Source organism: Pipra filicauda, unplaced genomic scaffold (genome assembly GCF_003945595.2).
Source record: "Pipra filicauda isolate LSUMZ 115617 unplaced genomic scaffold, ASM394559v2 scaffold55_size4083901_pilon, whole genome shotgun sequence".
NCBI lineage: Eukaryota > Metazoa > Chordata > Aves > Passeriformes > Pipridae > Pipra > Pipra filicauda.
Window position 1 is genome coordinate 2,500,686 of NW_024104709.1, and position 25,924 is coordinate 2,526,609.

The 25,924-nt window shown below is 39.6% G+C and overlaps 1 protein-coding gene across 2 annotated transcripts; it reads left to right on the plus strand.

Moving 5' to 3' along the window:
* Positions 1-372: 372 nt before the first annotated feature.
* Positions 373-24,238, plus strand: TMEM242 (transmembrane protein 242). Of its 2 annotated transcripts, none has more exons than XM_027716853.2 (4): positions 373-527; positions 2,516-2,616; positions 8,400-8,537; positions 23,016-24,238. In XM_027716853.2, the coding sequence occupies exons 1-4, from the start codon at positions 392-394 to the stop codon at positions 23,112-23,114; spliced, it is 474 nt and encodes a 157-aa protein (XP_027572654.1). In that variant the 5' UTR covers positions 373-391; the 3' UTR covers positions 23,115-24,238. The 2 variants fall into 2 exon arrangements, with proteins under 2 accessions (XP_027572654.1, XP_039243336.1); XM_039387402.1 differs by lacking the exon at positions 373-527 and adding an exon at positions 625-739.
* Positions 24,239-25,924: the final 1,686 nt, after the last annotated feature.

A 25,924-nucleotide genomic window follows, 5' to 3' on the forward strand; every position in this document is an offset into this window, starting at 1 on the left:
TTTTATTTAGTAAAGTCCACTACGTGGTATATCCCACAAACGCAAACAAAAAAACCCTCAAACCCTTATGAGCTTCCTACACAGGACTTGATTTAAAAGAGGTTCTGACAACTTTTGCCAATTTTCCCTCTGCGCGATTTGGGCTCTCGGGGACGCTCAGCGCGCCCCCACCGACAGGCCCCGACCGAGGGCGCAGCGGCTGCCGACCCGACCCGACCCGACCCGACCCCTCGGCGCCGCAGGTGCACCCCCCCTCCCCGACTGCGCGGCCGAGCAGGCGGAACAAGAGGATGAGGAGGAGAAGGAGGAAAAGCGGCTGCGTGTCCCAGCCCATCTCCGTTTCCTTCCGGGTCGCAGCCCGCAGCCCCCTCCTCCTCCCGCGTCCTGGGCCATGGGGGCGGCTGCCGGGGGGGCCGCCCACGAGGGCACCGCGGCCGCAGCGCCGCTGGACCCCGGGCGTGGGCTGTCCCTGCCCCGGGGGGCTGGGAGCCCTGCGGCGTCACAGGACAAGCTCTTCTTAATCAAAGGTGCAGACAGCCCTCCTTTCCTCCCCTCCTCTCCTCCCCCTGCACGGGTCATGGACGAGCCGCAGCGGGTGTGGCAGCCCCGAGACCTCCTCCGGCCGTGCTGCCCATGCCGTAGCCCGAGGTCTTGCCCCCGGGGAGAAGGGATGACCTTGGGCGAGGCTTCTGGATGCAACGAGGAAGCCCCTGCAACACCGCCCGCCTTTCCCCCTGCTGTCAGTAGCGGCGGTGCCTGTAACCCCTCAGTCACCCTCCTCCGGGGGCGCCGGTAGCGAACCCGTCCGGGCGGGATGCGGGACGGGAGCAGCAGGCGCTGAGCGGAGCCGCTTCCTTCTCTCGGGGGAGCTCAGCCCTGCGGGGCTGCGAGCGCCGCCGGGCGGGCGGGGGTCCGCTCCCAGTGCTGCCGGGGCGCCCTCGGGGAAGAGGCGGCTCGTGCGGGCTACAAGCAGCGCTGCGGATTCCGTAGGGGAACAAGCCGGTGTCCCGGGCTGGATCCCAGCCGGGAGAACCGCGGTGAAGGCACAGCCAGAGTCTCCTGCGGGCGGCGCGGGGCAGCGGGAGTACCTGCGGCGGGCTGGCGGCGCTGTGCGGCATGATACGATATTATATTACAATTGTATTTTTATATATATATATATTTATATGCTTATCCCGGCCGCTCCGATGTCTGCTCGGGTTGCCCGCGCCTCCCGGCGGAGCAGAGATCGGAGTTCAGGCGGCCCCGTCCCAGCGCCGCCGGCCGGGAACGTCCCGGCATCAGCCGGACAGGACTTGAGGCTGGAATGGACGTAGTCCCCCGCAGAGAAAAGGGTCTCGCTGAGGATGCTCATGGCGAGGCACTGCTCCCTGTTACCACGCTCTTTGCCTACCCCTTGCAGTGCTTTTCTGCCTTTCCCAAGGAGGCCATTCGCGGCGCTACTCTTTGGGGAGAAATTAATTTAAGACCAGTTATTAGTTCTGAAATCAGGGAAATGTCGGTTACTAAACCTGGAAATGTAAAACGCAGTAGACATGCAAAATTCGGCCAGCGTGCGAGGTCTTTATGCTCCCAGGCAGAATTTCATTGACGTGAGTATCGGAAACTTGTTCATCACAATAATCAGATAAATAATTTTTTTAAAGCGAGACCTAAAGTAAATGTGTTTTGCTACATAGTTCCTACTCAGACCATTTTTTAACTAGCTGGTACTAGGAAAGGGAAAACAGGATGGGTATCAATACTTGCAAAGGAAGAACATGTAATACCCTGAAATTTTTAAATTTTTATATGAATCAGATGGGTTTTTACAGTTCACTAGGACTTTGCAAGCCTTTTCCTTAAAAGTGGGCAAGTATGACTACGTGTGCCTTTGGTGCAAGAGCTAGAAGGATTCAAGGTACCCCAAGTGACTTTGGAAACACTGAAAGAGTGGAAAAGCAAGGGATGCTTTCTGTCTTGGGAAAGCTTCTGCTAGTGTAATTTTCTTTTTTTTTTTTTTTTTTTAAATGGCATTAGAACATAAAATGAAGAAAGCTCAAGAATAAGCGTTGCTTATGTAAAGGTCTTCGGAAGTACAGGTGGATTTTCAGGTGACCATTTGAAATAACAAGTGATGCAACAAATAATTATATCTACCTTTTGGGGAAGGGTGAGGCGTAGCCATAGAACAAGTCAATTTTAATAGCCTGTCTCTGGAGTGAGAGAAATGTCTAAGTACTGTGAAAAAGCATCCTGGGATTTGAATTATTATTTTTTTGTGTGTGTGTGGCTTGAAAATACATACACATGCCATTATTTTCAAAATGCTCTATTTCATAGAAACAATTCTTTTTCTTGCTATTTTGTCATATTAAGTTAACATAAAAAATGTAGATAATAGGACCTTTCCCTTCAACATGTGCTGACAGGTCTTAATTTTCCAGGTTTTATTGTCTAAACAGTTTTTGTGAGTTTTTTAGTTCCCCTTAAGTAACAAAATATTGATTTTTATTTCTTCAACTTTTTTTGACAGGTGGAATTTTTCTAGGTACTGTTGCTACGGCAGGAATGATAGCAGGATTTGGCACCACACTTGCTATGACAAAAAAGAAGAACCCAGACTGGTTCAGTAAGGTTTGTGCCTTTTGAGCTGTTTTCCAATAGTGATAGGCAGGAAGTAATGCATCAAATGCTTTAGAGATATGGTGATATGTGTGGAGTTTGGCAAAGTTGATGGTAAGAGCACCAGACTTAATTCAAGTGAGTAGGGGTAGGATTAACTTAAAAATCAATTCAGAGTTGGCACTGCTAAATACTTTAGTACTTGAGAGTAGCTGAGATACATAACACACTGTTTGCTGGAATTGTTTGCTGGAATCATACTAGTGCTATATAATGGAATATAATTAATGGTTTGTTTTGATTCTGTGATGTGAACACACTTCAGGCATGAGCCTGTATCACCTCAGTAATCCAGTTCACTATACAGTGCCATGGTGCTACAGTGAATCTGGAAGAAAGGTAACTGCAGTAAGGATGGGAATGAGTAGGTAGACAGCCTGTAAGATGTGGAATAAGTAAGTGGAATCATTTAGTCAAAATTTAAGATCTCTTCCATCCCAATGTGTAAGGTGACTGATGAGAAAGAGTAGTGGTTTGGTACTATGAGATCTGATGGCCAAAATTAATCTTGTGCAGTTACTAACAGGATCCACTTGTGCATTCTGAAGAAGAAAATTGCTACCAGTTACACCATATTGGTATATTAATCTGAAACATGGCACATTTAATTGAAGGATATTTTTTTCCTCACTAATGCTTTGTTATTGCTGAAGGTGTCAAAAACAGGCCCTTAAAATTGATCAGTCTTGTCTCCACCAAACTCTAAAATGCAACATGTATTACACATGTTCTTAGGGAATTAAGAACTGATCAGTTATGTTTACTTTTAAAATGTTGATTCAGTAACATATCGAGTTAATTCAGTGCATAGCAAGATAAAAAGGATTCTTCCATTGCATTTTATATTAGAAACTTTGTATCTGATCATCCGTTATCTCCTTTCTCTTGAGCACTGCATTTTTTCCAGCTTGCGCTTGTTCTTGGGTGTCTGAGCCGTCCTATTACCACTGTGAAATTTACCGAGAGTGACGCTGCATTGACATCCCAAGAATATATTTGCTGGAAATGGCATCAAGTGATATGTACCTTTGCTGGTTTAAAAGTAAACCGGTGGGAGAAAAGAACCCAACTCAAGAGAGATTACAAGTCAGAGTTACAATTTACTAAGAGGATTACAATAAATACAATGATGGAGAGAAAAACTGGTTTTAACCCCCAAAGACAGATATATAACCCAGCACCCTGGGACAAGAACAGAATGGTGTTTGTTAGCCCCTGTGCTGAGCACCATGTGGCCCCACAGGGGGCAAAGTAAAAGGAAAGGAAACCTGTTGGTCAGGATGATGATTGCAGTCTCGTCACAGTCCTGTTGAAGTCCTGGTACTCCTCTGGATCCAATGAGTGGTACCAGAAGTCCCCAAACCCCAAGATTATACATGCTTAGGTTCAGGTGGGAATGCCCAGTACCTCCCCCAGGGTGGAGAGCTTCACAATGGGTGATGTAACTCCGTGAGTCATGGGATATTTTTGGAATCTGCCTAATATGCCAGTCCAGTATGGCCCTTTAGCAGAGATGACCCCTCAGGCTGGGTGTGAAGGTGGAATGCCTCCCTAGAGGGGAGTTATTGGTGTGAAGACTAGTTGAGTCATTGGTGTGAAGACAAAGAAACACTCCTCTGCCTCCCGGGTTCTTTAACACCCAACTTGTAGCCTGAGGTGTCAGGTGTGCCCTGGGCAGCTGCTGCAAACAATCCATTTATTAACAGTTCATCAGAAATGACATAGAGGATGTAGAATACACAGTTTTGGTTATACCCACATAGTGATAAACTAGTCCCAGCCCCTGTAACTAGGACAGTTCCATTTCAATTTTTGCCGAAAACTGTATTTGGTACTATCTGTGCAAATGAATTACAGTAGTTTGCTAGCAAAAATCTCTGATTCCTGGGCCCCTCAACTTAAATACTGCAAAATGTAGAAAGATACTTTTTTGTCAAGGTACATGTAAGTGAAAGGGAAGGCTAGACTTTGAGAATGGCTTAACTGTCTGTAGAGGCTCTCTGAGGTACCAGTGAGATTTTGCAGGAGCATTCTTACTTAAATTTATAGTTAATAACTTTTAATAATACATCATGTATAATAACAAAAACATAACTGTGAATAACTACAGATGATTGCATCCTTCTTAGATGTTCAATGCCTAAATACTATTTTTATTCATGTTAAGGTGAGGACATAGTTTGACAGGTACTTTAAGCCAACATCAGCCAACATTGGTGCTGAAAGAATTAATTCTACCAGCCCTTAGTTTCTTGCAATTCATTCCTGTCCCTGTAAAGGCACCAATACTTGTGCTCCTGGGTTGGTGAGATTATCCTTGTTAATTCTATGGGGTTTTTTTGTTTCTTGCATTAGTTTTAGTCCAAATTAATTTTATGATCCACTTCACTGCATGACTGCAGTGACTGTGCTGTCAAAAAGTTAGGGGAAGGTTTGAAGGAATAAAAATGGTTGCTCAATGTTTGGGAAGAAATATGAGACCTATTCTTTCAGCATCTTTTCTGGCTCGTGCCGTTTTTTCTGTCAGTGAAAGGGTGGCATGCAAGTCAGGTAGAAAGAGGAACCAAATGTAATGCAGCCTGTGACAGATGTAAATAGTTTTATGGGAGAAAAAAACATAGCAATTATGAGGGGAACCTTTAGCATCGCAGCATCATGGCTTCATGACTGCATTCAGACTTCCAGGAAGCAATAGTATGAGACTCTACTCTTGTAAAGTAGTATCAGTGTTACTGGCAAGAGATAAACCTGAAATTGCACCTACTGTACCTCCTCCATGGTAGTGAATTATAGTAAATATAAGCATTTGTAGGACTGGTGCCCAAATTGACTTGAAACTGAGATTACATATTCCTGTTTAGTGATGAACCACTACAGAGATATTCAGTTAAGTTACTGGGGAGGGAGCTGTTAAAATGAAATGCCCAGCTGCAGCAGCCTCCTTGTGATAAGTGTCCAGTGTTACCAGCATTTATCCAGGTGTTTAATTTTACAATAGATTAGGTCATACAAAACAGTGAACACACTGAATACAATCAACTAGAACAGTTAAGCACACTTTATTTTTAGGCACTACTTCCTTTTAGACACGCTATGCACAAGTTACAGGATCGAGGCCTGTGTCTTCTCCCACTTCCTACTTTTATCTTGCCGGAGAAAAGAAAAAGAAAAAACAAACAAAACCCTCAACACAAACAAACAACCCTCCCTTCCCCAAACCAAGCAAAAAAACAAAGAAAGGAGCATATATTTGGAAAACAAATCAGCTAATTTGGCCCTGTATTTTCTCAGCCTGGTGTTTGGAAAGACTCAAGTATTGTTTAAAAGCATATCTTTTAAATTAAAGAACGTTAAAAGAAATACAGAAGCAGTAATGACAAAAACAATCTGGACACAGAATAACGCATTTGTGAATAAAACTCAGTCCTCCTAAAAATGTTCTTTTGTTGGTGACTTTTTTTTTTCCTATGCTACTGTTGTCCTTTTAATTTTTTTAGCATGTCATTAATTAGCTTTCTTGATGCTTTAAACAGCATATCTGATAATCATGTAACAAACTGTCCTGTTTACAGAAACCCTTACCTATGTACTTAAGTACCCTGAGGAATCAGCCTGTGACCGAACCCTGTTTGACTGCTGTCAGTAAAACCAGATTGATTGTTTCCATTTACCACTATTTTTTCTGGGACAATCAAGCATTTAAATACTGTTTGTGTGGGTTTTTGCCAGCAATTTTCACAGATAATGACTCCTATTTAAAGATTCTGTGTAGAGGATATTTTTGTCCATTAATTTCCCATCTTCCAAATGGGAAAATTTTTTTTCTGCATGGTGTTATGTGTGGTTAGGCTATGGAAGCAGGAAAAATGTCAAGAATGATCATCACCATTTCAAATCTACTCAGAGCAGTCTCTACTGAAAGAGTTATAATAGTTCATTATCTGCGGTAAGGAAATAATAGGACCTGGTATTACAATGTGACTAGAGATCTTTGCTGTTTGTGTGTGTGTATGCTTACAGAGCATTGTTTTTCTTAACAGCTTCCACTTTGGGTTGTCTAAATTGGAATAAATAAGGGTCAAGATAAATCTACTTGAGCCCTTTGCAGGTGTGTGTTTGTCCCTGGGTAGCTGTACCTATAGCTAAATCCTAGGGCAAATGTTAATGCTGAGGACTGTCGGAGGATCATTTTAACATGCCAATAAATACAAAGCCAAGAGGAGAAAAACTACTGATACTATTTGACTGAGCATAGTGTAGACACCAAATATGTCTAATTGTATCAAAGAAGAAAGAGAAGCATTTAAAAAATGTAAAAAAATTAAAGTCTTGTCAAGCAAAGAATACAAAAGATTTTTCCCCCACACTTTTTATAATGAATAAAAAAGTGCAGTTCTTTCACGTGTTTGGAGGAAATTTTTTTAATCCTTCCACAAGTTAATTTCACTTTTCAATATTTTAGTCTATAAATGAAATAATACTTTATTGAATATAGTTGTATGTTTGCAGTCTTGTTTATGTTACCTCCGAGCAACAATTAGGTTTTTACTTACTTCAAGATACCAAGTAAGTAATTAAGTAGGACTGTTAACTTTTGTAAGGACTGTATATGCCCATCTTTAAGAGTTACCATCTGAAATCTGTGTTTCCATGTGAAGAACTGAACAGGGATCCTTTGGGAGGAAAAAAAAAATCCTCTAATGACAGTTACCACTATGAGCAAGAGAATTATGTTTGTCTGACTGCTGTTGTGGGCTACAGAGATTGAACCTCTCCTATACCAAGTGGGCATTGTGAGATGGGCACCGCTGTCTAACAATGAACATAAGGTGCACCTTTGATTGATGTCAGCCAGTGTGTGGTTTATGCCTTCGGAAGCTGCAGTATGCATCTATGTTATGTGACAGGGAAAGTTTCATTGTGTTTGAGACCCCATCATGGCTGAGGGAGGCTCCATTCTTCTTGGCCTGAAGTGGCCTTTCCAAGTCACAGTGTTTTGTGTTTTCAGGACACGTCTCATGGCAGGCTTTTATGCAGCAGTATCTTAACGTGAGTTTAAAAACACCTACTCTTGTTTCTGACAAAAATGAGAAGTGTGGAAACTGCAGAGCATTTTCTGTGTTGCTTCTTGGTGAACTCTGCAGGGGGATGGGTTCAGTGTTGTCATTTGCTCTTTACAAATTTTTCCTAAGCAGTTTCCAGAGCTTCTTCAGAGTTGTAGCCCCTGGAAATTAGTCCCTGGGTTACCGGTAGACCCCTTCTGTGTCCAGCTGAAAGCTGCTCATGTTCCTCCAGTTTCCTTATGTGCTATTTCAAAAGTGCAAATAACAATGTACAGGCGAATGGTTACCCCCAACAAAAAAGTACCAAACTCAATTATGTATAATGATTATGTTCAGACGTCACTGGCATAAGGGCTTGTGACTGGCTTTGATTCACTTTTGTATTTTGACTAGTGAGATAACTGAGTGTTGGATTCTTATTCCCACAAAACAGCTGACTTCAGCATTTGTGGGCAATTAAAATCATCCCCAGGTGGCACTGGCAATCATGAAAGCTGCTCCTGGTAGGAAGGCAGCTCATCCAGCCCCTTGCTTGGCTCTTCAGGTCTGTTGGCCACGCTAGTACAACTGGCAAATCAGGAAAAAGTCTAAATCACAGGTTAACTTTTTTAGTTCTTTTTTTTTTTTCCCAGTTATCGTTCACTGTCTTGAGCACTTTATTTTTGGTTCTAGGGCATTACTGCCACAGCTGCATTACCAGAGAGTGGTTCGTCACTGGCCTTACGAGCCCTAGGATGGGGCTCACTCTATGCATGGTGCGGAGTTGGATTGCTGAGTTTTGCCATCTGGAAGGCTCTGGGTGTGCACAGTGTGAGTATGATCCTCTCGACTACCATATTTTAACTTGGGTAATGCATCTTGGGATGGAGTCTCTATACTACTTCGATCTAAGAGTTATACTTTCATTCAGCACATTTAGAATGACTAACCAGAATGTGTGCATACAAGGAAGGTGTTCTTGGATCTGCAAAAAATGGGATGTTTTAGGAGGAGACAATTTTGGGGGAGGAACGATTTTGTCCTGCTTTATATATATTTGCACAGATGTCTCAGATACTTCACAAAAGAGCCAGTGTTCTAATTTAGAGATTAAAATAGTAGCTGCAAACTTTCTATATCCTTTGCTTATTGAATTGAAGGCTACCCCCTGAATCCTATCTTTAGAGCAATTGGTTTATTTGTGCAAGTTCTATTTTTTGCATCAGGACACTGAGGACATAAAAAGAATTGAAAGGAAACGAGCTTACTTTCTAGAAGGGGCGAGGGGACAGAAGATTGAGTATCATGTGCAATATAACGGTGGTCCATGACATGCCACGTCAAGGCAAAGAAACTTGGGAAGCATCTGTACATCCCAAAAGGCTACAGCTATCTTTAGTAAATTGATTATGTTCCAATGTTTCGTAATGTTGAGTGTGAACACTGAAGTTCATGTGAGCATTTTTGTTTGCCCCTAGTAATGAGCCATGACTTAAGAGTCCCCTGCAGCTATAACTTTGGCAGAGCTATTTGCATCCTCTTTAGGACTAGGAATGAATAGACTTCCTTTATCCTACATGGCAAATTATTTATATATTCAGCAAAGAATATATAAAGAGGGAGGAAGAAGATGCTACTTCATCTCAGTACTGTTCTCATTAATACCTTTATTCAAGTTCTAATTTCTTGTCTACTCTGCTGACGTATCCTGTAGCTCACAATTTGAATTGCAGCATACAGCACTATACAGTCCTTTTTTTCCTTAGCTTTCAATGTTGATTCTCAGTAGGAGCCAGTAAAGGAAGGCAAAATGCCAAAAAAGCATAGCAGGACATAGGAGGCAGCTACAACACATTTTTAAACTGAAAGCCTCCATGTGAGGCTGTGGTGGAATGTCAGAGAAGGGGGAAGAAGAGTGGGAATACTGGTTTGTAACTCTCTGCATGCTGAACAACAACAGTTCACTCAGTTTATTGTCATTTGTGCCAGTCAAAAGGATTCACTTCACACTGTACTACTGATTCTTATTTTTTGTTCTGTCAGAGTGTTTCTGGTCCTGCTGAAGGACAGCAGAATTTGATCCTAGTCTGCAATTTATGTTATCTGTTTCTCACTAAGCTAAATTTTTACTTCCCTGAGCAGTACTGGCCTAGACCCACAGTTACTGGTTTTCCTGTAAGGCTGTTTTTCTTGAGACTGCCTGATGGGGAACACCCACATAAGCTTGATAGGGCTAAGCCCCTGGACAAGTCTGAGTCTGATGGGGCTTCTGGCTACTTGAAAGCAGCGGCTCTTGTGTCAGAAGCACACTGCAGGCATTTTAGAGGATTGTTGAGTGTTCCTAGTCAGAAAGCTGCACCTTATTATATTCTGTGTTGTGTTAGTGTTGAAAAGAGGAAACTGTATTTTAAGAGGCTCTTGCAAATGTCTGTTGTTATTGGTTTCTATTGTGGAGTGCTTATGTTTCACTGTTGTGCAATGTGGGAATTGCAGATGGTGAAGGAAGTAAATTTCTGTCAAGAGGTGATTTGGAACAGCTCTCTGCTCTCCACTGACATATTTATTGCATTCACTACAGACTTCTAAATTTCCACTGCAGAAAGGAAGCGCATACAATAGTGCTATTTATTATTGCAGAATCAAAAATTAGCAATTTGTAAGTTTCCTATTTCCGTGTTTCTTTTTCCTGTTTTACTATGTATCTGTTAAAATCAAAAATATATATGTTTAAAATTGTTAGAGGTTCAAAAGTAGAAGCATGTTATATTCTGACCAAAGAGGTTCATTAGCATTAAAAATATAATTATAGAATAAATAATCTTTGATTTTTTATTATTGTTTTCACTTTTTGCCTACTGCTTTAACACAACACTCAGGAGCAAACACTGGCTGCTGAAAGACAGTATTTATGTGCTTAAATGTCATCTTCCTGAACAGTCAAGATTAAATAAGGATTATAAGCTATCTAGTACATCATTAGTTCTGGACTCTTAAACATATGCTCATTTTAAGAAGGGCCTATTTTTGCATGATGTGTTTTCCTGTTTCAGGGGGACATTCTGCATTCTGATACTTTTGAAAATTCTTAATTGCTATCATGTAAGCAGAGATAATAGATTAATAGTCAGTTGCAATAATGATTTTTGAGACCACTGATGCATATGTTGTGTCTAATTATTATTAGATAGGAACAAAAAATAAATAAAGTTTTATTTTTGAGAAACTGAAGTTATCGCTGAGTGAAATAAAGTTTCTTTCCACATAAACTGTTCAGACCATGGAAGACACTGTAGATTTTGCACTAAGCTCAACATTTTCAAATGAACATTTTAATTTCTGTTAAACATTTTAAAAGGAGGCTCTTACAGATTCACCTGAATAAGATGTCTTGAGTCTTCAGTGCGGTTGAGTGCTGCGAATTCATTGGCTCTGTAGTACATGCTAGTTCCCAATACCTGTAGAATTTCAAGTCACAATTTCAAACCTAGCATTAGATACCAAGGTCTGAAAGCTATCAACTTAAGGTAGACTTCAGCCTCTCAGTGTGCTATACTCTATGTGACCTGAGGGGCGACTTGACTCATTGTGATGCCAGGAATCCGTGTGAACTTTAAAGCTCTGGCAGCTGGATAGGGAAGAAGAGGTTCTGCCCAGCCTCTTCACCTTAACAGTAACGAGCTGCCCTTGGAACCTGCTAATTAGTGACCTGATCCTGCTAAGCAGCAGCTTCATCTGGCAATATTGATAACATTATTGGCAGCTAATACAATCTCTTGATACTAAATTGTTCCCTTTGATATTAAATTATTAAGGACAATGGCATTCTGATTGTAAGCACTGCAGGTGTTGATTTAGCAAACAAGAAAGCTGCTTTTGTTGCATATAGGAGTATCTCAGCTCCAGTGCTTTCTCAAATCCATTGCCAATTCTGTTCCTGTGACTATCTTGGTGGGATCTTAGTGAAAAAAGGACTGTCACTTGCAGAGTTTGAAGGGGAACTCTAAGTCAAGTAATACTGAATTGTTAAGTATTTAATGCCTCAAGTAATCTGAAGGAGTAAAATACAGAAGGCAGAGTGGAAAATCAGATGTGATGGATTGGCAAAATCCCACCACAAGGAGTAAGAGAGCAAGGAGATCTTGAAGCAGAACTGGTTTGGCCAGGAAAGCTATTGGGCAGTTTCATTCGTGGCTCAGAAGCCCGCAGCTGATGTTCGTGTACACCAGGGCTTGGGCTGGCTGTACAGGAGAAGGATAGCAGAGCTGGTCCCTGAGTTTGGAGAAGTGCAGTGCAAGACGTGCGCAGTGCTTTTTGTGCTTTGGACACTGCACATGCCAGCCACGTTCCAGTGTGAAACAGTGGGATGTGCAGACGGTGTCACTGAGTGGTCCTTGTGTAACCCGCTGGGAATCCCTTGAGAGCGTCCCGGCGCCCGCAGGAAGCGGTGGTGAGCGTCTCCCGCGCACCTGGGAGCGCAGAACTAAACCAGGAAGGCGCTGCTGCGCTCCAATCCCGGTTGGTTTACGGCTCAGTGTGCTCCTGCCGCCGCTCCCGGCGGTTCCCGCGGGGCGGGGCGGGGCCGGGGCGCCGCGGCTGCCCCGCAGCGGCACCTCGTGGCGTCGGCAGGAACGGCAGCGCCGGCGGCCCGTCCTGCGCTTGACCCTGGAGCATGAAGGGGTTTGGTCGTCTGAGAACCACCCTGGCTTTTAGACAAGCAGTGGGAAACGGCGTTGCCCCTAGTTAGAGGCCATGGTTTCACTGGGTATCGTTGACAAAATGCTACGGCTTTTGGTGTTGGGGGATGTGTTTTCTATGAGCCTGGATTATTGACGGGACAGTGAGTGATTGATGAAAATATATATTACCCTAAGGTTTGTGAATGTTTAAATTATCTTGTCATCGCCTGCAAAGTCAGAGATGAAACGACGGGAGTAAAGTGGAACAATATTTCCTCGATGAGTTTATAATTGCTGTAATTAATCTGTGTCAGCAGTCGCGACTGCTCAGCAGTTTGTGTTGTGCCATGAAACTGAAGCCACAGTTCAGGATACCTTGTCCTTACACCTTCTGAGACAGCCTGTGTTTGCTATAGAAGCAAATCGTTGCTAAGATCTCTTCCAGGCACTGAGGTGATGCACTAGCTTTGGTGATACGAAATTTTTATTTAATCTTTGTGGTTTATTGGTTCTTAAAACAGTGCTATGACAATGCGTACTTCCACCTCTTAACAGGCTTTATTGTTAAAGGTGGTTCCCTGGAGCTTTACAGTCTGCTGCTTTTTATGCTAGCGTCAAAACTCAGGGGTAATAGTAAGTAACTGATCCTTATGTCTTGGTAAGGAATATAAAAGGTTTTATGCTGTCTCAAGTTGGGTTGTTAATATCCCCTGACTGCAGTTGCCACTGTTTTAATCTGAGGACAGGCTGGTTAAGTAATAAACCCTACTAAATTCCACTCAACTGTTATTCTGAAATGGAGAAGTGATGGATCAGTGAGGACTTGTTTTGAAAATGGTTTAAGTTCTGTTTTTCAATGGTGGAAAAGAGAAATCTTCTTTTTAAGAACCTATCTGGTTTTATATTGTACATTTTGAAAAAATAACCAGCTATCAGTAATAGTCAGACTTTTTTAACTTGCTTGCTGCAATCTGTTAGGAAAATACATTTAAATATATGTATCTGTCCACCTTTGATTATCCCTGAACATAGAAGCTCTGTCTATATTAGCAGGTATCATTGACCAGCAGCACTGGGGCAGTATAGCGTTATCAGACTGAGGACCTGACATCTACAGCCATTCCAGGAATTTCAAAATTTGGACTGACACTGGTCTTGTCCCATGTCTTGAATGCCTGTTTGCAGTTGGACTACGTTATATGCACTTCTAGAAGGCTTGTTCAGTTTCGTTTCACCCTAAAGATGCCCGAGTCATGCATTTTGAGACTGTTCAGCAGTACACAAACTCATGGCCAGTAAACATGAACAACCAGGAGATTTGCTTCCAAGGAGCATCCTGATCTGAACCCAAGACTCATCCAGACACACCCACAGGCTTCCTCTCTGAGGCGCTTTACAACATAGAAGGACATGTGCTCTGTTAAACGCAAACTTAATAATTGACATCTGGCTTGAAACAAAATGGCACCACCTTTTTAAGAAGTTTATTTGCTATTTAACTATTTCCACATCATGGCACTATCTTCCATGGCATTATCTTAGAAGTTTTGAGCTTGCAGCCTCAGAACCCTGTAGCTGCCCACTCCTGATGCAGTGGGATGACTGTTTTCTGATGCAAAACACAGCAGTACTGAAATAAATTTTGTAGAAAAGATTGGGTTTGGCTAATTTATAATTTCAGGGTTTTTTAAAGTTGAATAGTACTTGAAACATCTTATTTCAAGATTCTCTATATAAAATGTTCAGTGAAGTTTTAAATTTTCAGTTAAAGGGTAAATGGTGTTTCACTCAGTAAAAAATGTTAAAAGTAAAATACTCAAAGTTATCTTAAAACCCCTGTTGTTACAGTTGAACTGAACGAGTATTTTCATGGAAGTTTCCAAACCTTTCTTATTTTATTTACCTATTCTACAAGTGTTATGATCCACTACACCTTTTTATTGCTTGGAAAAATGTTAGTTTCACGGAATCACAGAAGAGTTAGGGCTGGAAGGGACCTCTGGAGATCATCTTGTCCAACCACCTTGCCAAGACAGGGTCACCTAGAGCAGGTGACACGGTTTTCTAGAAGTTTTCTAGAAGTTATGGTTGAGTTGTAAACGCTTGTTTTTAATTAAACTTTCAGCTATAGAGTACTTGACAGGTACTTAAACATACCTATGAGTATCTGGTGTTCTTTTTTTCTTTTTTTTTTTAACTGTCAGTGATTATGAACCTTCTTTTAAAAACAGAACAATGCCCCCAGCCCTTGTAGACTGAAACTTACAACAATTAACAAACAAGATAAATTACCCTTTAAAAGCCCTTTTGCTCTTCATGCCCTTATTAAATTAGGTTTCATTTCCTCACAAATAAAAGCGTTCTTTGTCCCATAGGAAAAGGGCCCATATGTAGATTTGTGAGATTCTGATTGTTGCTTCCACATCTGTTCCATGAAAAGCTGGAAAAATAGTGAGAAGAATTGCTTAGCAATTTGTGACTAATATAGTTATAAAATATTAGTTTATCATTTTTATGGTGTCTCCTAATGAAATATCTTGTTTTTCATTGATCTTAACCTTTAAAATGTTAAGAGTCTAAAACTATTGCATGGCTGTAAAGAGACGTCTAAAACAATTAAAAGCAATACAGAGAATATATGCTTGCCTTGGCTTTGTTGGTAAGGATATTTCCTAAGCAGGCTGCTCTTCTCTAGAGGAAATCTAACCTCTAAATCACCATTTTAAGTATAAAAAATAACACTCCCCTGCTTATTTCGAGAGATATTTGATATAATTTTGGGAAAGTATAGTCATAGGCACAGTATAAATACAAAGCAGTATTGGCTTTAAGAATGGATTAATTTAAAATAGAAGATGAGAACATGGAGACATAGTCTTCAAAAATTACTGGGTTTTGCATCTGTAAATAGTACTAAGATTTATAAATCTCAACTAAATATAGGCATATTGCAGTGGCTGAAATTCTTATGCTGTGTCATATATGGACAAATGTTACCGTAAAAGCAGCATATCTCCTAAAATAACTGTAAGAGTCATCCTACAGTCATTACGAGATTTTTTTGTTGTTATTTGTTTTTAATTGTTGTTGTATTTGTCACGTAAGTATTATTAATGAAGTTTCTATTCCATATCATGCTTATGTCTTATCGCATAACAAAAACTTATCTTCTCCTTGCTATTTCATGATCACATATTTCTATATAAATCAAATCTACCCTTTTTTTGATGTTCTTTTATTTCCTCAATACTTATTCAAACTCAAACTCTTAGAAAGAAGAAGGAATACTAGTACAAGTTAGCATTTCCTGTTTATACTGGATTTTTCTGTACTGCTTATATTGCCTAATTAGTTTGGTTTGGAGAAGCCTTGTCTCCACACATATGGTCTGCTAGTATTTTATCCAAGAAGAGAAAAAAAAAAGAAACCAGTGAACTTCACTGTATACTTGATAAGGCAGACTGCTTATTCAAGGATTAAGATCATAATTTTCCTACTGGAAAGCTGCTACATGTGCTTTATAAATAGGGACAGCTGTAAGCGAGTATTTCAAGAATATGGGAAGACTGTAACTGTAGCTGTTTTGAGGAATGACTCTTTTGTGCTGTGAGAGCTGTTAGCTGCCACCAGTGTGCTAAGAAGCTAGAGAAAACAAAACCACGTTCAGCCTACGGTCCAAAATGCCTCTGTGAAGCAGTCCCACATCACCCTAAGTGGACGAGTGGGTCGATCCACTTCTTGATCACATAAAACTGTGAATTGTACATGTACCATTAAAATCTGAATCAAAGCTTCTATGATGGGTGCCAATTATTCATGCTGCATCTTGGTCCCACGGCATCTTCTGAAGAGTTTTGGGTGTGTGCTGGCCCTTTTCCCAGCCTTGGATCTTGCTTGTGGATGATACATATAATGAATTCATGGACATATAGAGTAAAAGAATTACTCAGATTGCCCTTTTCAGGAACAGCCTGCTTGCAGACAATTCGTGTTTTGAATGTAATTCAGAACTCTGAATTACAGCACAGAAGAGTTTATAGGATTGGGACACTCATCCTGAGATTTTGGGTCTATTAACCAGCTAGCTTTATGCAATTGGATATTTAACTACTTTAAATTTAAAATTATTTCAAGATTAATTTTTCAAATTGCCCAGGGTGACTAAGGGGTAATGACTAATACACCATAATAGACTAATCATGTGGATGTCCTTTCCAGGCACCCAGATTTGAAAGTAAGATTCTGCAGAAATAAATGGCACATTCCTCAGTGATATCAAAAGTATTCTACTTTCAATTTTTCTGCATGGCATAAAAGCCTTTACTTTGACATATCATATACTACAAAAATTTAATTCCTTTACATTTTATTTCAGAAATATCAACATGGAAATGTATAAAACTTACAAGGACACTCCTGTATCTCTGAACCTAAGGAAGTTACTTTCTTTTTCAGATTCCAGTTTACAAAATTACTGTCTCTGTGTATATAAATTAAAAGCTGTCTCTCCCATTGATCATAATCACTTTTTTTTTTTTTAATTCAAAATAATCTAACCAAACAGTGTTACTTTCTTTAGGCTTTTCTACTGGAATAGCATCTTCTTCCCAGTTTGGGATCTAAGTCACGTTTGCACAGAAATTAAACCAGACAAAGCAGGACTAGTAAAACGTGTTTGTGATGTAGACCAACCCTCTTCCCAGTTGGGAAATGCATTCATTTATGAATAACATGTCTGCTGCACACTTGGAAAAGTAACACGAGGAAGGTATTTCATGTGTTTTATCTCTTTGTGTGACCCAATAATTGGAAAACAGGTAGCCTGACCCTTGTGACTTGACAGCTCTCAGTAGTTCACCAGTAATTTGAGACAGAATATGGAGTAGCCATGGGAGGCTACTACATATTTATAATGGTTTGGGAGCTGTGACAGCTTCATTCTAAACAGTGATGGTCCTCTCTCCCTGTAAAGTTCACTTAGGTTATTTTTGTGTTATTTTTCTTTTAAAAAGTGCAGGACATAGCAGGACACTTACACAAGATTTATAGAGATAAAATTGTGGGAAAATATGTGTTTGTTTAATGTTAGGCACTGTAAATAACCCTCTGATTTCAAAGAGAATACTCAACACTGCATATGGTTAAGCATACGTGTAAGCCTCCATGAGACAGGGGGCCATTAGGAGCTCTTGACATCTCTAGATGGTTTAACAAAATTCTGCTGCTGCTTTTCTCTATGCACACCTGAAACACTGGAATCAGCAAACTGGTGCATACTGTGACAGTACAGTGTAAAGTAGTTAAATTTTAGGATGTATACTGCCAGGATAGACCCTCTAAGGGACTTTTTAAATAGACCTGTATTTCTGTATAATCTAGGCATTCATGATGCCTTTGCCAATGAAGGGCAAGATCTAAGAATGTGAACCAGGGCTGTATTTTCCATGCTTATTTCAGAGGTCAGCAGGCACACCGGCACAGGGTGACCTGCAGTGAGTGCCCCATTTACACTGAGAAAAGGCAAATCACCTTCAGCTGACAGACCGGCTGCTCTGCTCTTCAGTGCTATAAGGGTTCAGCACTTGCTGTTTTCTACAAATAACTTGCTACTTCTGTATGTGGCCCTTGGTAATCATTTGCTAACAAGGGCAAGAGCAGTCATTTTAAGATTTGGGAAAAGGTGGCAAGAACAGTCCTCACTGGTGCTTTTAAATCGAGGGCAGCCTGCCTCATCTTTGAGCCTTGTGAAATGGAAGATGGCTGCGAACAGAGGGCATGCACATGCTGTATTCTGCTGCCAGTTGATATCCCAGTTCAGGGCATCTAGTCTCGTTTCACTTGGAAGCTAATGTAAGCAGTTCTTACTGATACAAGTACTAAAATAGGAAACTAATAATTCCTAGAATCTGGGTTGGCTTATTATGAATGTCAGACATTAAAGAGAACATTTCTTCGTAAAACTTTCATTCTTGGATTCAAATAGGCTCTTTTAGCCCCTCTTCCATTCATTTTAATATGAGCGGCCATGTAAGTGCTCTCAGTAATAGTGCTCTCCCAATTTTTGTGTGACATTCTGTCAACGATGTACATTAAAAAGAGATTATTAAATGGATGATGCTTTTAGGTACCCATATTTTTGCCATCTGAGGCAGGATCATTAGGTTAAGATAAGAAAATAACAGTGATCTGTAGCTATTACAGATTATTTAATGCAGTAAGGTAGATGATATCCTTTTAGAAAGAAGCCTGGCAGAGGTAGAACAGTTACTGTAATTTATTTGGCAAGAAAAAACAGCATCAAGTCTTTGCAATATCTGTGACAAAAAAATAAAATTCACTTGAGTGAAATTCACTTCAGAGAGTTGCCTGCAGGAATGGAGCATGCTGGAATGTTAAGAAATGTGTTACAAATCGTTCATGTACCACTGGGTTCAGAAGCAGCAACTGAGAGAGTGGCCTGTGATACTGAAGACAGCAGAAAGAGGTAAAATACATTCAGCTTTTAGCACTTGGTTTACTGCACTATTAGTTGAAGACATTATCACAGTTGAACCAAGTACCCCAGTGTCAGTATGGCTGACAATAATAAAGAGGCAGCCCTTTCAGCGAATTATTTCAAAACATTCCAGTACTTAATACATAGCGCATTACCTCTTGTAATTAAATTAATGCCTTCTGATTTGAGTCCACTGATGTGTGTATTGTGAAATCTGGAGGAAATATAAGAGAAGATTTCCAGGAGGGGAGGAGAGGGGAGAAGAGACCTCTTGAGTGGCAAGTCTACTAAAAAGAAAAGGCAAAGCAAGACACAGATTACTAATTGCAGCATTTCCCTCGTCAAGAAGTGTACTTGTTCCCTGAGAGTTAAAGCAGGTAAAGGCAAGGTCCTAATTCTTGAACCTCAATTGTGCAGTATTAATAGAACATAAGGCTGATCCGTCATCTTCACAAGAAGCTCACCACACTACAGGAGGACTGGATGCTGGTAAGCCCAGTTTGTTGAAAGGCTGATTTACATGTTTAGTGAACAAATTTTGCTTTCACTACAAGGATCCTCTGAAGTTGCAATGGGCCTAGTACGATACTGTCAACTGAATGCAAGCAAGAATAACCCCAGGGCCAGTATGAGTTACTTCGGAGGCCAAATTTAGTCCTAAATACATTATATATAAGTATTTATTTATTTATCTCACTGAGAGAGAAGGGACAGGAACTTTGGGATGTGATTTCCATGGTTATTTGTGTGTGTATACACCAGTTCTGTTACATCAGAGAACAGTTCTTTTCCAAAGCTTTCTCCATGGTTTTAGGCAATGTTGTAAGTGAGCTTTAGAGAAGCTCTGAGGATAGGGAAGACAGTGATTTGGATTTGGAGGTACATTCAGGAGAGCAACAAGGACAAAGTGTGGAAATGAAGGAAGAAACTCAAAAGCTGATATTCATGGAACAGAAGAGAAAGGGGAAGATACCTTAGAGGTATCTTCCAAAGCCCCAGTGAAATATTGTACTAACTTTCATGCTAGGAGGAGAGGGAGAGGGGGAAAATAGAAGTCCATGACCAGTACTAATTAAGTTGTGTGATGTATTACTACTGAGAACTCAAAAACTTGTTGAGAGAAATAATCAGTTGCAATATCTTTTAACTGGTATAGAAATGAAAATATCTAGTAAGAGTTAGTAGCTGTGACATTTGTATTGGGAAGAAATTGGGCCTGTTTAGACATACTGTGAAGTCATGTATTAATGAGGCCCATGCCAGTCACTGCAGATAATGTCCTTCTTAAAGAGCTGACAGCCTAAAGTGTTACACTGAGAAAGAGCTGACAACCTAAAGCATTACACTGACAAGACAATGCACAGTGGTGATCAGCTTGGCAGTGTGATTTATTGAAATAGCTCACTGCCCAGGAATCACAAAGGAAGAAGATTTGTGGACAACTGTGTCCACATGGTCAAAGTTGTGAGTTGCAAACGGGAAACTATTTTTGTGCAGAGGGAGCTTGTGGAAAAGGGCAGGCAGGAGAGGAAGAGGTAAATGGTAAATGAGACTTTGAGTCTGGCATCAGTTACAAAGTGGTTTTACAAATAAGCATCAAAATGTGGGAAGACAAGGCTGAGGAAATTTCTCAGGGAGTCTTAAAAGCAAAAGAAAGATATTGAATATTTCAGATTTGGTCCAGGTGTTAAGGAAAAATTGCTTTTCCAGGAAATGAGTTGCTTTTACCTGCAGAACATAAATTAGTGTTCTGAGAGGAGAAAAATCTGTCTAATATTCTTAAATCTGTAGCTGCTAGCAGTGTTTTAGTGCTTTCTAAATAAATACCTTTTTTCTTTCAGAACAGAGCTGTAGAGTTTTATTTCCCAGACAAGCTTGCTTTTTGCATTCGAGAGTTAGGGTCTGTCATGTTAGTAATTATAAGGTGAGAGTGAGGAACCACTGTTTTCTGAATAGCTCCTCCACCCACCATCTTTTTGGAGGCTTTATAGAATTGCTTTTAGTTTCCCTTTGATTTTTTTGTGTCTTTAGTGAAGTAATAGAGGTGTCCACTTATGAGTATGTTATTTAAATTTTACCCTAAAAGAAATTTAAAAGTCTTGAGTTTAGAAACAGCCAAAAAACATCCACATTGCGCCAGATCATTAGCTGGTATAAAATGTTTTTACCAATAGAGCTACAGCATTTTCCGTCAGGTTAGTATCTCACCATTCTTGTGTTACTAAACACCCAGAGAGTACTTAGAGTGAGATGAAAGAGCAGAAGACTTGAATCACTCTTTAGGAAACAAAAAATGTTTAGTAAATTGAATACTTTCTGAACATCAATGAACTGGGATAACTTAATTACAGAGAACTGGAAAAAACAGCTAAGCCAATGCTCCTAAAACATTTACTACTGTAAATACTTGTATTTAATTGTCAGCAATTGTTTAATGTAATCTGGGCTGATTCCCTTTGTCAGCTCTGATACTGGTGTTTATTATTCTTGGAAACGTTAACTGTCTATGAGAGCTTCTCAGTTTTAAATAAGAAGCAAAAATGTTAGTTTAAGAACAATTGTGGGTGATTGCGAAGATTTTTAAAAACCAAGAACAAATAATTAATCAAAACAGCTATGTGATCAGAATGAAATATGAAACAGAGAGCAAATTAGTTTTTATTTAAGAACAAAATCAGGATAAAGCAAAAAGGATGATTTGGCTCTGAATTTTCCTTCTACTTTATATAACATATATTTTTGTTTGATTAACAATACCCGGGCATTATTAGACAAAAACTAGAGTTCTGATATGTTTTCATCCATCACAGTTAGCTATTGTCTTAGTAAAGGATTGGTAATTTCTTTGTAAATTGTTTCATTCTTTGTATCAGCTGTAACTTGAGTAGTTGCGTTCCAGCAGCATTTCTCTAAAGAATACCAGTTCTTTGTGAGAATTATTCATACACAAGGACTTGAACCGAAAATGGCCCAAAGGTATTTGTAAAAATACTGATGACCCATAGCACACAAAACATAGGCATATTAGAGAAGATGCCTGTGTGGCTGTTTGGAATATCTAGGTTTCCTGGAACCTCTCTGTGGGACATACTGCCTGAAACAGCATTTGGTCTACAAGAGGTCATTGCATCCAGTACTTGCATACCACATCCTGTTTTCTCTGTGTGAATGTCACAGATTCTGTAGAGCTTCCTAAAAATAGCAGTCCAAAACTTCCCCTGTACATCCTGCTGTTTGTGTAATAGGAGTTTCACTGATTTGTTTTTTCCATGCCTATCCTTTAAAAATGTAAACGTACATTTTTAAATATGTAAAAATACATGTAAATACATGTAAAAATCTTGGAAGAAGGAAAGTCGACAGTTGTAAGTATTATCTTCAAATATATGACTTTTATATAAAAGAATTTTCAATTCTGGCCTTCCAGGACTATTGAATCAGACATTGGTGATAAATGCTTAGCATAAATATAAATTATAAATACCATATATTTTATATAGATATACTTCCTCTTTCACATCGTGTTAACAACCGTGAAAGAAAAGCTTGGTCCTATGTATCATTATGAATCTTGTTTTCCTTCCTACTACTATATACTTTTGAATGAGACTTTGTTTTGTCACCTGTGTCTGTGTGGTGGGATAAACCTAAGCTGTCAGAGCTGACCAGTATTTTTCTTTAACCCTTGTTTTAAAATCCTTGAACACCCCTGTTGGATCTTTCATCCATTACAAGTGTAGAAAAAGGCACTGCAGTCAAAATATGAGCACATTCTATGGAGGTAATTTTCCTCCAAACAGAAACATTTTAAATATGTGTGTGTGTGCGTCTGTGTGTCTGTGTGTAGTAGTTCATATAACAATAGTGAATCCTTCAGGCAAGCAATCCAAATCAGTCACCCCAGCGTGGTGCTTTAGAAGGGGTAGTTGTTGTGGGTCCCTTCATGGTTTTTTCACTTTGCCAATTGAACCAACGTAATCAGAGGGAAAGTCTTAATTTTCTGTTATTTTAAAAGTTTTTTTACCTCTTCTTTACCTCACACAGCTTCTTTTGTTGAATAAGCCTGGGGTTTATGGTGCAACTTTATTTGCTTCTTATTAGCAGTTAACTGATTTTATTTTTAAATCTCTTTTATAGATGAAAGAATTCCAAACTAAGATGCAGTCAATCTTTCCAGCAATTCCTAAAAATAGTGAGTCCACTGTTGAATGGGAAAACTTACTTAAATCCAAATGAAAGACTTGGAGCCATTTGGAGATGTCTCTTTCAGCAAGAATGGGAGTGGAAGTAGCAGAAGTGTACCCTCTGGAAAAGGAAGAAGATTCAGACTGAGCAAGTTACTGACTGAGTTCACTGAACCTGGGAATGCCAGTTAACATCTGGCAACAAGGGAATTAAAAAAAAAAACAAAGCCAAACAATTTATACTGCACATTTAAAAAAGTTTGCTGTAGTTGATTTGTGAGAAAATGAACCCTCCAAGATAAGTTGGATTCAGCTTGAAGAAAGACTTTTATCAAGGCTTACAGAAAAAAATGATCTTCATTAGTAAATATATGGACATAATCCCAGTAAACTCCTATCCCATCCTGCATTTCAAGAATTTTATGACATTTCTCTAGGAAACAAAAGAACGGTACTTTCAGTGATTTGTACATGACCTATTAGTAATATAATCATCAAGTCAATTATAACAGATCTGTTGTTGGGCCTGAAGATAAAGCATACAGTGCACTATTCAAAAATAAAGAAGATATTTAAATTTGCCACAGAGGAAGTATCTAAACTAAAATATTTTTCTGTGTCTGAAGGTAAAGTTTAAAACACCCAATATGCAAGCAGTGACCTACTGAGCTCCTCTGCAGAGCATCAGAAGAGATCTCTACAAAGCACACTGTTTTGTCAGCATTATACTAATATTTTTTATTGGATCCCACAATAGTGAATCTGGTCGTTTGTATGAAAGTCTCTACTATATTTGTATATCACTTGAAATAGTAAGTGAAAGAAGGTATAAAACAGTGAGACACCCAGTCTATCCTACACAAATATTTTCATCTAAGAATATGTATGAGCAGGGCTAGTTTTTCTGTGTATTTCAGTCATTTCTGTGGCTCTTCTACCAGTGGAAGCCATGCGTCATTTTCCACACTGCAGTAATCTCATGAAGTGTGGGTGTAAACTAGAAAGAATAATGTCTTACTCAAATGTTGTATTTGAAGAACTGAAGATCTGTAAAAATGCAGAAATAAAAAAAGTGCTATCAGTGAACAATCCTTTGTTGCTCAATTGTCAGATTTTCTTATTAATTGCACACAGTCCAGTCAGTTGTCAGATTTAATAAAGCCCTCTTAAAACCTGTCTTTTGTGATTAAGTCTTTTATTCCTAGGAAAGAACATAAAAAAAAGCTTTAAATGTCAGATGAATAATAGGGAAGTATGGTTTTCCTATGAAACATGACACTAAAATAGTATCTTTAAAACAATTGAAGTGTAATGGTTGACATCTTTTCCAGAGCTTGATGCTTGTAATTCAACATTAAATAAATTGTGGTGAATACTGCCATCATATACACATGAAAAATGATACTATTTTCATATTTCTGTTAGTTTTGTGAGAATGGTGATACCTGTATTGCTTACATTTAGGCATATTAATGCTGAGTTACCAAGTTTAACAAGTAGCTGTGTCATTAAAACTGGTCAAGTACTAAAGCGAACTAAATAAATGCAAATTGCATTAATAACCTTAAGGTTACTTACTTTTAGTTTCTAAGATGGGATTCAGGTCATCTGTCTTTATCTGGATTAAATAACTCGCCTAAATCAGTCATCTAAAGTTCCTTGCACAGTCAGTGGAGAAAGACAGGACTGGTCAGAGCGTGGCTTGCACTGAACTAAAATGAATGCCTGTCCCTGGAACTGTGCAAGGCGTCTGATCTGACCTGCTGGCTGCCTCTGAAGAGAGCTGTCCTACCCTTGCTTGCCTCCATCAGCACAGTGACTGCATGTGAACACAGTTCAGGAGAAACTCAGAAGTAAAATGATTGGTTTTCTAGTGCTTTAGAGCTCTGAGGATAGGGAAGTGGCAAGTCTCGGTACGAGAGAACTGTCCCTTCGGGTAATGGTTAGCCATTGGATCAGTGTAACTGTATTATAAAAAAAAAATCCCCTATGACAGATAAAGTAAATTAAATCTGGAGGTACCCAGTTATATGGACATGGTAGATAATGCTCTTCAAAAAATCCTAGCATAGTGAAATATACAGACAGAAATATTTAAAATAGAATCACTTACAGGGCAAGTACAGAGTGGTGAAATAAATCTGTGTTGAGTATAAGGCTGAACATTACACATGTTTCAAAGATAGAGGAAATCATAGATCATCATATTCCAAGCTTTATTCAGTGCTTTTGGCTAGAAGTGGATTTTCTCTAGATAACGGTTTGTGAAGAAGAGTGCAAACATAATGTAGGAGTAAATCAAGTCTCAGCTGACATGAAAAACATGAGAGATCTTGGATATTTGTTATTGCACTGTGAAACTCTCTTCAATTGAACGTTTCTGCTGGTTTTGTGATGGTTCATTTTTTCTTTTTATGAAAATATTTGGTGAAGAGTTACTGGAAACCACAACAAAACACAGAAGAAATAGAGGGGAAGAGTACCTGGTACGCCAATAGCAGCTAGATACTATAGTGTATGTAGTTATTGAAGCTGAGCAAATAAAATTAGGGAAAAAACAAAACCAGACAATAGACATTAAAAAAAATTGAGTTTTAAGTGTTAAATACTAGAAGTAGATACTGGCACAAAAAAGTTGATGGGTCAGTGGCTCCCAAATTGCTTTCTTTTATTTAAAAGTTTTCTTACTCTCTCCGCATCGGGGGCGTATAAGAACAAAACATGGAAAAAGTTTATTTTCATCATCAACTTTTCCTGTGCAAAAAGTTACACTGAAGGTGATGTTTGCAACTCTGTTATTCAAAGTGGCTAATGTAGAATAGCCACAGTGAGTTTCAAGTTGATTCAAGTCACTCTTCAGCT

What these genes read in the sequence shown, in the direction of transcription:
- TMEM242 (XM_027716853.2), top strand. Translation starts at nt 392, where the DNA reads ATGGGGGCGGCTGCCGGGGGGGCCGCCCACGAGGGCACCGCGGCCGCA. An exon ending in ACCCAGACTGGTTCAGTAAG is followed by an intron (nt 2,617 to 8,399) that starts GTTTGTGCCTTT and finishes TTTTGGTTCTAG; the next exon opens with GGCATTACTGCCACAGCTGC. An exon ending in AGGCTCTGGGTGTGCACAGT is followed by an intron (nt 8,538 to 23,015) that starts GTGAGTATGATC and finishes TCTCTTTTATAG; the next exon opens with ATGAAAGAATTCCAAACTAA.